Genomic DNA, 13,113 nt, shown 5'->3' on the forward strand with positions numbered 1-13,113 from the left:
ATCACTAATTTAAAAATAGTTTAATTATCATTTTGGACCTTTTTTAAATTTCTATTTAGGTCCTCAAATCTTGTGTTAATTAAAATTTAATAACAATTGAATTTTTACAATTTAGTCCTCGAGTCTTAATTAACCACTTTTTCGGTTAAATTACTCAATAAAACTTCAATATATTTTTATAATAACCCCGTAAATATTTTTATTTAATATTTACGGATGCGGTTTACGAAAATTAGGTTTTGGCCACCATTGAATTTCGAGTCGTTACAGAAATCGAACCGAATTCTATTTTTTATTTAATATAAAATAATTTTAATTTTATTATATAAAAATAAATATTTTTATTTAAAATAGTGAAAATAATTTAAAATTTTGTTGAATAATATTCAAAAGTCATAAAACAAAGTTTATTTTGTCAAAATAAGTTTAAAAATTCAAAACAAAAAATTAATGTGAAAAAATAAAAAACTGAATCAAGACGAACCGAATTTCGGAAAATATAAAAAACTCGACCGTTATCAACTTTACTATTATCTCTCGGGTCTGAATTAATTAAACAATTTAAAATCCAGGTTCATTCACTAAATAATTTGGGCCATAAGAATTGACTTTACAATAGATGATCGCAACAGTATCCGTTTTTTCATTTAAGCAGAGAAAGGCCCAAACCTTAGACAAGCTAAAAAGCCCAACTCTAACACTCCAAAACTGAAAAACCCTAGTGTGGAACCATATATTCTTTACCCTCTGCACCAAGCATTTGTGACATCGCCGTCTTCAATACCGAAGATACAGAGCTAAGGTACTCTCTCTCTCTCGCTCTCCCTCTATTACTGCTGTTAGTCTTAGTCTTTCTCTTGTTTTTCTTTTTAATTGATTTGACCAAGTGAAAACGCAGTGAGTTGGTGTGAGGATGAGTCGTGGTGCAGCAGCTGGAGCTAAGGGAAAGAAGAAGGGAGCCTCCTTCACCATCGACTGTGCGAAGCCGGTTGAGGATAAGATCATGGACATCGCTTCTTTGGAGAAGTTCCTTCAGGAAAGGATCAAGGTTGGTGGCAAAGCTGGTGCTCTAGGTGACTCCGTCACTGTCACCCGCGACAAGACCCGTATCACGGTTACCTCTGACTCCAACTTCTCTAAGCGGTACTTTCTCCATTTCTCTTTTGATCTTTTAGTTGTATTATTTGAACCACTTGTATGTATAGATCTTAAAGTTTGTTTGAATCTTAAGCAACCAAAAATGGCAGAAATCTTTTAGATTTAGGGTTAAGTTGAGGTCGATGATGACAAGTTTTAAGGCTTGTTTCTCAAAACATTCGCAGTGGCCGCCTGAGGGCTTTCGCCTTCGCCGGGCTTGAGAGCTTCTGCTGCTTTAATCCTTCCTTGGATGTCTGAGGCCTTGCTAGTTGATACTCTCGTCTTTACTTTGTAGGGGAAGCCATTTGTTTGCTTTATAATTTTAATTGAATCCTTTTAAGGATATGACTTCTTTTATTAGATAAAGACAGATAAAGCGTTTTGGTTTATGACCAATGATGACAATTCTTTTGCATTGTTTCTTCCTTGATTGTGTACACTTTTTTCTGTGGTATTTGATTCTTTGTTTTAAAGGGGAAAGAACCATCTTTTAATTTGAGTTTTGGCTGACGGTTGCTTGGTTTTTAGGTACCTTAAATACTTGACTAAGAAGTACTTGAAGAAGCACAATGTCCGGGATTGGCTTCGGGTGATTGCTTCCAACAAGGACCGTAATGTTTATGAACTCCGCTACTTCAATATTGCTGAGAATGAAGGGGAAGAAGAAGAATGAGCAATCAGTTCAGTTACTTTACTCTGTTACCTATCTGGTTTATTAGTTCTGAGGAAACTTGTTTGTGTCAAATCGTTGGACTTGTTTGGGTTTGCTTTTTGACCCTTGGCTTTATTTTCAATTAAGTTTTGGTTGCTGATAGTTAAATTTTTTGTTTATGTATTAATATATTAGATTCTATAAAAGAAGGATGCACATTTCTTTTCATGAGTTGATTGTTTAGAGCTCTCAATTCACTGATGCTCATGGCTGCCAGTGCCATTTTCTATCAAGTATTCTCAGTGGTGATATACTTGCATATGCAATCCATTCATGGATGATTATGCATGGTAGAGATTGGTGGCAAGATCAAAGCCTTGGAATATGTAACCAAATTGAATGATTATGTTGTGTGTATCTATATTGTGGATAATTTTATCCATGATGTGCATGCAAATTCAAAGCAATTCATGGATGAGTTGCCAATGATGAATTCTACGGTAACTTGTGCATGATAGAGAATTGGGTGTATGTATGTGTTGTTAAGTGAAATGATTGCCAGGCAGATAATCATTAATCAGTTCCAGTGATGTAAGTAGTATCAATTGTGGTTGAAATGGTGATTTTTTTTCCAGTTCCTTCTCTTTACAAGAATGTAATTGTAGTATGTGCTTATTTGTGTTCTGAATATAACTTACCTTAGACTTGACCGGAATTAGGATAATAATTAAGCTTAAAATAATAAATTATACTTTTGCAGTTGGTGACATGAAGAAAGAGGATGAAAGGGAATTTTCTAATCAAATGGTTAGGATTTATAATCACTTTTTTAATTTAAAACTTAATCATTAGATGGAAAAATTTATCATTTTCAGTCTTTTTCCATCCATGCCAATATAAAGATAAATGTCAATTCCCAATTCTCTTTGCTTGATAAAGGATTTCAAGAGAATTCCCTTTGGCGAGCATGTAACCATGCCATTGCTCCAAATGGAAAACTTGTTTCGAGGTCATAGATGTGGGGAAGAGGTTGAATGTATGAAATTCCTGCTGATTTATATGGAACAGCAAGAACACCAGCATTTTTTAAAGCACTATAAAAAATTGACTCAGGTTTGGAGTGACGGATACTCGGAATTGATGGCAACTATGTTGAGAACGCTCTGGGCTCCCCGACAGCAGAGGGAAGGCAAGAGAAAATGTGCTTCATATCCACCTGTCGCGGAGTCTCTAGCAGTTGGATTGGGAGCTTCGCTTGCTGAGAAATATTAATATTTCTGGGAAAGGAAAAAAGCCGCTAGGAATTCTCGGTTGTTATTGACGATCTGGTTGGTTGTATGTATGTATTGTGGTTTTTGTAACAAGGCTAGCTGATTGGGTTGCAAAAAACACAAAAATAAGATTATGCCCAGTCGACTGGTTTTACTATAATGAAGATTCATTTAAAAAAATAAAAATAAAGGATTTCAATAATCATTATTAATTATAAAATAAACATCTATATAATACAGTAAAACAATCCTCTTAAGGGTTCTCTGCATGTCATATGTCCAATTCTGTGTCATTTTAATTTTAGATTTTTTATTCTACTTTATAGAATGGTATTTTAAAGGAATTGATATACATGGATATTTTAGTTTGCATTTTAGATTTACCAATTTGGCAAAACCAGTCATATTCCTAAATATATAAAATAAAATTCAATTAAAACTCCTATAAATAAATGAATTCAATAATGATTAAGTCATTAATCTGATCAAATAACCTAACAGTACTAATGCCATACTTTTTATTAGTTGTCAATATAGGCAATTCCTTTTTCTGGTGACAAGAAAGTTAATAAATGGCATTAGAAAATAAATTCAAATAAATATGAGTGTAACTTAAGGGTGAATAACAATGAAAAATCAATTTAATACAGTTAAGGAATATAGTTTTAATAAGAGTGATATAACTTATTTCAATACTAAACTCAAGCTACCAAGGCTCAGGTTTTCTTTTCCAACAATGTTTCGACACGCCTATCACTAAGGGTCCTCGTTTTAGCAGTGTTGATAACCTCGATAAATATTTTGGACTCCCTTTGTTGCACAAAAGAGTTACTAAGGAGACATACCAGTACATTATTCAGAGGATGAAATTTAAGTTAGCAAGGTGGAAGTCACGTACCATATCTTCGGCGGCTTCAAACACTCTTGCTAAACTCTTCCTTGCCACCATTCCTATTTATGCTATGCACACCAAAATCATTCTTAAAGGGATCTGCATGGTATTGATGTGGGAGGATAGAATAAATTATGAGAAATTAATGAAAGCTTCAAGATGTATATCAATATCACTTTCTTCAAGGCTTTATTCATCCCCACCTATATTTTGATGTGCAAAAAAGTTACTGACAAATGAACCTCGAGGATACAATGAAACCCTATGACTATGACTGTTTTGCACTAATGGAAACAATCCACTAAGTATTGAGCAGAGCATAGCAAGAGTATCAATTTCTATAAAGAACTTCTAGAGTAATTCTTTATATAGAACAATCTAGGAAATAGAAAGAAACTTTTGTTTCTCAACTTTTGATGTGTTTTGATGTACTAAAGAAATAAATTTTGACTCATATTTATAAGAGTTCTCATGTCTCTTCATAGAGACATAATTATCCAAATGGATAGTCACATCTTTTAGCAATAAGTATAATTATTCAATAGATATTTACTTTTACTTGAATAATTATGATCCTTATTATTAATTAAGTGATATAACTTTTGGTGATAAGATACATAACTCATCACTATGAATAGTGACAACTCTTGGTTGATAACCAAGTGACATAACTTTTGGATTGGAACAGTAGAAATATTTTGAAAATGTTCCAACATATGGGAATGAAGAAGATTATTCGAACTTTATTTAGGGTCATGCAAATGAGAAGAAGGGAACTAACCTTGTTAAATGGGATGATATTTGTAAAAATTTGGATGACGGTGCATTGGGCTTTTTCCAAGTGGACTCCCTGATTAATAGATTGTTTATGAAATTGGCCTTCCTTGTAACACCCATCTCTTGACCCAATCGTCCGATATGAGTTATAGGATGCTACAGTTGATACTGAAATAATTACATACATTTAATAATAACTTTACACCATAATTCAAGCATTTAAAATCAAAACATTTCATAATTATATTATACGATCATTTTCGGGACTTACTGGAGCTTACGAAAGCTCATTTAGAATCCCGACCTTGAAAAATGACTAAATTACAATGCTTTTAAAATTTCCACAACAGGTATCGATACCCTTAAATAGGTACCGATACCATTTTTAGCTTCGATGTTTTTTAAAAAAATCTTAACAAAATCACAAGTATCGATACTTTTATTACAAAATACCGATACCTATTATAGTATCTATACTATTTTACGGCTTGATGTTTTGCAAAAATCAAATAAAAATCATATGTATTGATACCCTTCTAAAGTATCGACACCCTTATATAGACTATTGATACTTTAGTCCAGTATTGATACCATTTTGGAGTTCGAAGTTTGAAAAATTTAGAAAAAAAATGGTAAAGTACCGATACCTGTTTCAAAGGTATCGATACCTTAAGGCAATAAGGTAAAATTTTTTGCATTTTAACACCTATTTCAAGCCAATTCATTAAATAATCCAAATGGTGCATAAATACACCCTAAAATCTGCATAAAAACTAATCAAACTATATCTAAACATTTCATCTTAATCAATTCATAACATTCAAACCACTATGCCATCATTTGGCACCCATCATACTTTATCAACCTATTCAATTTCACTTATTTATTCATATTTTCAAACTATTCAATCTCACATATAAACATGGCATATCATTGCTTATTCATGCAACCAAAATGCCATACACCAAAACGCACAAGTTACCAAATATGCATCTTCCCATTTGAACATTAACAATTATAATTCAACATTTTCCCAACTTTTAAACCAACTAATAGTTCAAGCTAACACTTATATGAACTCCTATATACACGCTACATAATTGACTTAAAAATGATCAAAAGTCTACCGAATCGATGACTGGATAGTGTGTGCTTCGAGATGATCCGATCAACATGTTCTGCAAAACCAACAATCTATAAAGAAAAGGGAGACAACGTGTAAGCAGTTTGAATGCTTAGTAAGTCCATAGGTATTTAAAATAGAAACTTACCTTGATTTCCAACTAAACATATTTAACTATTTAAACATATGTAACATAGAAATCACAACAACAAAGGTGAGCTTTAAGACATGATTAATCATATAATGTACCAACTTATAACATATCAATACATGTCACTCAAGAAATAAAAAAATGTATATCCAAGCTTTAGGTATTCAAATCATACACTTATACCATATTTGAATATTGATTACATTTTGTATCTTGTCGTTATTTCATTTTATATTATCTGTATTACCTGATGAAAATCAGTAAATGAACTCAATTACACTGGTATTAATCATATCTATTGTTCATCTGAGCTAAACATATAATCGTGTCAGGTTACCTGTTTGGGCTAAACCTTATATCGACACTTCAAATAGATTGGCCAAAGTTGTAAATATACATGTCAAGTTACCTGTCTGGGCTAAACCTTTAAAACAACATCAGGTTACTTGTTTGAGCTAAACCTTTGTCACATGTATTTTCGAGTCCGCAACAAATGTTGGATCTCGATAACCACCGATAATTAGTTTGTACCCATGTGTACAAGACATTTACTGAGTTCATCAAGATAATTTCAACATATATGCTCACATTCATTTCTTTACAATTTAATTTAAATATCACATTTTGTAATAAATCATAAACAATTCAAATTTCAACTAAACACACATAAATTTATACAATTTTAAACACATAACAATTTAAACATAATACACCATATGAACTTACCTAGAAAAATAAAATAAACAAGATGTTGAGGACTAATCTGTAATTTTTCCTTTTCCTAAAATATCCTCTAGTTTATTCAAATCTCGACCTATACGATAATTCATTTCAATTCATCAATTCAATACCTTATATTACCCTACTATATGATCCTCAATTTCAAAATTGATCTCAATTACATCCTTTTAAGGTTGTCTACTGTCCATAATTCCAAAAATTTCATACCAATTTTAAAATATTTACACTTTAGTCCCTATATTAAAAACTAAAATTAAACTTTACAAACTAGTCATTTTTCACTTCTAAGCTTAAAATCTAACAAATTAGTACCAATTTCATCAAGTATTCAACAATGGAAACTTTTGAAAATTTTAACAATTTTACAAATTGGTACACGGGCTAGCCAAATCAAGTTTTCAGAATCTTAAAAACATAAAAATTACAAGAAACAGGCTAAAAATCACTTACCAATTGAAGGATTAAAATTGGAAGCTTCGAAACCCTGGTTTTTCTACTTTGTTTTGTGAAGAAGATGATGAGAAAAGAAATAAATGTTTCCTTTTCTTTTAATTTTCTTATATACTTATAATTAACTTTAATTAATTACTAATTATACTAATTAAACTTAATTAATATAATCTTAAACCAAATTAACTTAAACTAGTGGATTTCATCATATCCACCATCGAATATCCAATTAAAATGGACCAATTGCTTAATTGGTCCATTCAAATACTTAAAATTCATAAAGATTAACTTTTACCACTTTTACAATGTAGTTCTTATACCATTTTCACACCCAAAAATGTTAAAGGATAAGTACAATAGTAATTCGGGTGTCTAATTATAAAACTTTCTGTTTATGAGGGTCTTAATGTAAATACGTAAATCTTACTAAATGTTTTGGTAGTTGGTTAGATTTCACTGTTAGTATCCTTACATTAGAACTAGGTATTTATTTTAGTGGGAAACATTATGATGAGGAAAATTAATTTTGATGCTGATGAATTGGTTTTGGTGATTGAGTGTGCGAAGGTTATATAGGAGATAGATGTCATTCTCTTGAGAGCTCATTTCTGTATTCATTTCTTTCTTCCATCTTCTTCTCTAGTTTATTTTTGTAAGAAATGATATAAATGAGTGGTTTGCATGAAGGGAAGAAACTAAGGTGTTAGCCTAAATAATTGAGAATTTTGCAATCTGGTAATTGACCTCCTTCAGATGTACTAATGTCTAGAGTATGAATATTGCAACTAAAGATGTAATATTGAGGTAGTGTCTGCAAGTATACGGGTTAGGATGTAATATAGTTACAATGAAGTAGATGAGTACTTCGAGGATCGTACCTAAGGAAGGTAAGTACTAAATTAATATTAACCTAAATGAAAATAGATCTAATTAGTACTTTAAATAAATTATATTACGATGAACATAAAATAGATAAATTATCTATAAATCTAAGGAAAGAAATAACATGTAGAAAATAGTGACAAAAGGAAACCTAATAATTAAACTCAACCAATTCTAAGCATTGGAGATTAGCTCATTTCGGTGGTTATAACTAATTCCTATTTCAGGTTTCTACTCAATCAACTAGTCGTTATCCTAGTAGGATCTCTTAATCTTCCACTAAACTAACGAGTTGGCAATAACTACTTATCTTTCAACCTTACAGTTCAAACTGGGTCGGGGTAAGGGGTTCACGGATAGGAAATACCAATTTTGGGTTAATTACCACCTAGATGACTTCCTAGGATTGTCAGGCTTAGGGTTTAATTTCTTCCTATCCTAAACAACTGACCCGCTAAGAGAACCCTACATATAAATTAATTAATCACACTTCCACTCACTAATCCCGCATATGAGGATTAGTTGCTCATGGAATCCATAAACACTGTAAACTTGATAAATAAGATAAACATAAAGAATAAATCAAGAATAATGATTAAGAGAATCCTGATTATATTGATTGATTTGAAGTGCAAAAATCCATAAAGAGTTTGGTCGAATCCACAAATGAGATTCTCCATTGAACACGAACAAAACAAGTGAAAATAAATCTAAAGCCTAAAAGAAACTGAAAACTAAATTACAAGGAAAATTCTAAATTATGAAAATCATCCTTAAACACGTGTCTAAAAAGTCTATTTATAGAGTTAGGGTTGGCCGTCATCCTTAGCCCTAGGTTGGCTGTCTTTTTACGTAAAAATATATTGTGTGGACCAAAACACCTTAGCTCGTGATTCTTTTTCGTGCAGGGCCAGTGTCATGACACCCAATGCCTGTTTCATGACATCAAAGGCAGTTTGCTTGGCTCAGGTTCAACTTCAGGGGTGTGTTGCGACATCCTCTAATTGTGTCGTGACACCAAAGGTAGTCTTGGAATTTTTGTATTCAGCTCCCCATGTTGCGACATTGGACTCTTGTGTTGCAACATGGCGGCCAGCCTCGAGCTTTTATGCCTTTGACTCGTGATTCTTTTGTACCTTTTAATTTAAGAAACAGGAAGGAAAATCTGAGGATTTTAGTGTAATTTATTTTGAATTTTGATGGTTTAGGTTGTTGCTAGCATTTAAAACTCCTCTGCATGCATATGAATTAAAGTTTTCTTACATATGTATGCCTTCGTTTTGATCTTTATATAGTTGTTATGCTTAGCTACCAAGTAGAAGGAGACCAAAGTGATAAAGAGAAGGCTAAGCAAGTGTAAGTTGTGTCAATGCCAGGTATTTTGTTGATGAGTTTTTGAACTCAAATCCTCAGTATTTGTTTTATGTATATCAGTATTATGTTGTTGTGGTATGTTTGACTTCATGTCCTGCTGATGATGAGGAGTTGAATTATTATAGGATAATTTTCATACAATTGAAGCATGCAAAGTGATGATCTACAGATGCATGTTTAGTTGTATGTATAAGTTTGGTATGATCTGTGTTGTATTATTAACAGTATGTTTAGTTGAATGATTGTTATATGTTAGTTATAAAAATGAATGATATGTGGAGTGTGAAGGTATGTAATGGCGGATTGTTTAGTTGAAGAAATGTTTACTTGAAGAAATGTCATGTTGTGCACTCTGTGCCACATGTTTTGGTTTTACAGAGGGTCAGGCGGGTTGTATGGAGAATGTGCATGATATTTGGTTTTACGGAGGTTCAGTTGGTTTGTATGGAAATATAAGTGCACATCTATAGAGTCTCATATGGAAGTTATGATAGTCCGCCGAACTTGTTCTCTAAGTTTTATGTCAAAGTTATATGTGGGACCTCACCATATGAAGTCTGCGACATAGTTCGTGTTAGAGTATGCCCAAAGACCAATCATGAGATTATTGTAATCACATACTTGTTTTAACTTGTTTGTTAATATAAGACATTGCCTTTTTTATTTTAGTTTCTTTTTCTCTGTGTGTAAATAAACTAATTAATAATAAAGTTTTGAGAATGATATGATTATTCTTAAAAGATCCTTAGTCAAGTATTATTGTGGGGTTGGACAATAACAATGCATTGAGACTAATGTGTAGATGATTGATGATAAAGTTTTGTCATTGACATAGGGATGTCAAAATCAATACATGAGTATGAGTTAGAGAACAACATATTGGATTGACCTGCTATGAGTATGTTTCTTGGATTATTATTTAATAGTCACAACATTACTCATAGTGATAATTATGTATATGATTCTCAGACTTGAGATCATCATTGTCCCAACATCATGAGTCGTATATTTTGATATAATCAAATGTCTACCGTAACAAGTTGTACTATAAAGACTAATGTTGGGCATAACAACCTATTTTTAGTGAAATCAGAATAATGGTTTTGGGACCACAGATTTGATCTGATAATATTTATTTTAATGTTAACAACATTTTAGTATTAGCGTATAAAAATTTTGTTAAGAAATTTTATCGTTTGCATGCTTAATTCGATAAAAAGGACTAAATTGCAAAATGTGCGAAATTAGATTTCTATAGGCTAAAGGCACTAAATAACTAAAGAACTTAAATGTATGAGTACTTGAATGGTAAATAGACCTTTTTTTATTTGAGTGGACAAAGATGGACATTAAATAGGTGAATTTTAAGTTAAAAACAAAAGTTAAATTTGTAATTCATTAAATAAGTTAAGTAAAATTAATTAAAACAAAAGGCTATCATCTTTGTCTTGTTTCTCTTCCACCGAAAATTAAGGTGAAAAACAAAATTGAAGAAGCTTAAAGGTTTGGCTATATCTCATAGCTTGCATGGTATGATTTTTGATCCCGTTTTTAATAATTTATATGTTTTTGGAGTCGTTGTAGCTTAATCTAGCTAGTCTAGGGATTAATTTGCAAAAAATTAAAAGTATAGGGTTTTACCATGAATTTATACATGTTTTTTATGATGTTTGATGGAAGAAAATGAATATTTGTTGTTAGATAAACAACTTTAATTTGTAAAGTGACTTTGGTTGAAAATGTTAATCAGGGATTAAATTAAAAAATGTAAAATATTCATGGTGAAATTTGTGAAAATAATGAAAAGTGTGAGCTGCTTGGGACCTATATGAAATTTGGCTAGCTTGGGTTAAGGATCAATTTGCATGAATTTTACTTTACGAGCTTAGAGACTAAATTGTAATGAAATAAAAATAATAGGGGCAAAAGCATAATTTTGCAAAAATATGAATTTGGATTGAATTGAATAGAATGATTATTAAATGAATTGAATTTATTCATGTAGATCAAGATAGATCTCGTACGTCTTTAGATCGGGGCAAATATAAAGTTTCATACTAATCGACTCTGTATCTATGTTTTATCGTCGAGGTAAGTTCATACGTTTAAATAGTATTTTAAATTTATTTCTTAAATGCTATTATGTTATATTGTCAAATTATGTTTCGACAGAAAAATCCAATGGCGTATCAACGATCATCAATCAATGAAAAGGGATAGTTTCGACTATCGATTATGAAAGGGGATAGTTTCGACTATCAAATATGAAAAGGGATGGTTACGACTATCAACTATGAAAAGGGATGGTGATGAACATCGTATATGAAAAGGGATAATGTTGACTATCGATTATGAAAAGGGATAGTTTCGACTATCGACTATGGAAAGGGATGGTGACGACCATCAACTATGAAAAGGGATGGTGACGACCATTGATTGATGAAAAGGGATGGTGACGACCACCGATTTATGAAAAGGGATGGTGACGACCATCGAATATGAAAAGGGATGGTTTCGACCATCGTTAGCGTACTTCGTGTGAGCTTCAATAAGAGTTTTCGGTGCAATTTACTTTGTCATTATGGAAAGGTAGAAAGTATGTGTATTCATAATCATGGATAATATGAGTCATATGATTGATATTTATGAAATTGATCTTATCATGTGTTGATATTGAAATTATGTGATTAAGCACTCATTTGAGTTGATGGTGATGCTTAGGCTTGTGCCAAGCTTGTGTTGGATTGATCCATATTTATGTTAAGCTTATGCATTGAAATGGTAAGCATTGTTTGTGAAATACAAACTTTATAAGCATTATATGCTTACTTTGTGTTCTTTTTCTATGTTTTGTAGTTAATCAGAAGCTCGTTAGGGTTGGAAGATTGTCGGAGACCTATCACACTATCCATGAGCTAAATCAGTAGATTTTGATGTTTTTAAGTCATGGTTATAATGTCATGTATAGGTGTTTTGTTTTTGATGAAAGCCAATATGTTTGGTTTGTAATTAAGGTACTTTGGTTAATGATATTTTGGTATTTTAGTGCTTGATGGCTAATGTTGAAGTGATTAGAAATGTTATGTATAGAATGAAGAGTGACTCTTGTGATATGCTTGAATATGATCTTGGTATATGGCCACTATGGTAGAATTTGGTATAGAAATTTGGTAGCAATTGTTGAGTTATTAAATGGCTAGGTTATGCTTGTGTTTAAGTATATTCAATGTCATGTGAATTGAGGTGCCTTTTGGCATATTGGTTGTATGAATAGGTACCATATTATTCTAGCTTGGTTATGCATATTGTAGGTACACTTTGAATGCTTGAAAGGGGTACAAATGAGTTGTATGTGTGTGCATAATTTGGGTGAAGGAAATGGCTTGAAAATGACCTATTTCTCGTCCATACGGCTTAAGACATGGGCATGTGTCTCAGTCGTGTGTGACACATGGCCATGCGACACGGCCGTTTGTCCCTTGTAGGTTTCAAAGGGTTTCAAATCAGACAGTTACACGGCCTAGCACATGGCCTAGCACACGGGCGTGTGAGGCCATTTCGAGAGTTACAAGGCTTGGCACACGGGCGTATGGCTTGGCCATGTGACCCAAGTCAGAAAGGTTAGGCCACTTGATGGAGTGATTATTCCATGACTTATGTGCA

The 13,113-nt window shown here is 32.2% G+C and overlaps 1 protein-coding gene and 1 non-coding gene across 2 annotated transcripts; both read left to right on the top strand.

The window, feature by feature from the left end:
• The first annotated feature begins 645 nt into the window (after nt 1-645).
• LOC105790830 (60S ribosomal protein L22-2) lies at nt 646-2,017 on the top strand. The gene is made up of 3 exons (XM_012618611.2): nt 646-802; nt 899-1,143; nt 1,666-2,017. Exons 2-3 carry the CDS (start codon nt 914-916, stop codon nt 1,808-1,810), a joined length of 375 nt encoding a protein of 124 aa, XP_012474065.1. The 5' UTR covers nt 646-802; nt 899-913; the 3' UTR covers nt 1,811-2,017.
• On the top strand, nt 1,276-1,399 carry LOC128032090 (small nucleolar RNA SNORD14). The gene has a single exon (XR_008188220.1). It is a non-coding gene; the product is annotated as a small nucleolar RNA SNORD14 (small nucleolar RNA).
• Nucleotides 2,018-13,113: the final 11,096 nt, after the last annotated feature.

Source organism: Gossypium raimondii, chromosome 8 (genome assembly GCF_025698545.1).
Source record: "Gossypium raimondii isolate GPD5lz chromosome 8, ASM2569854v1, whole genome shotgun sequence".
In the NCBI taxonomy this organism is placed as follows: Eukaryota; Viridiplantae; Streptophyta; class Magnoliopsida; order Malvales; family Malvaceae; genus Gossypium; species Gossypium raimondii.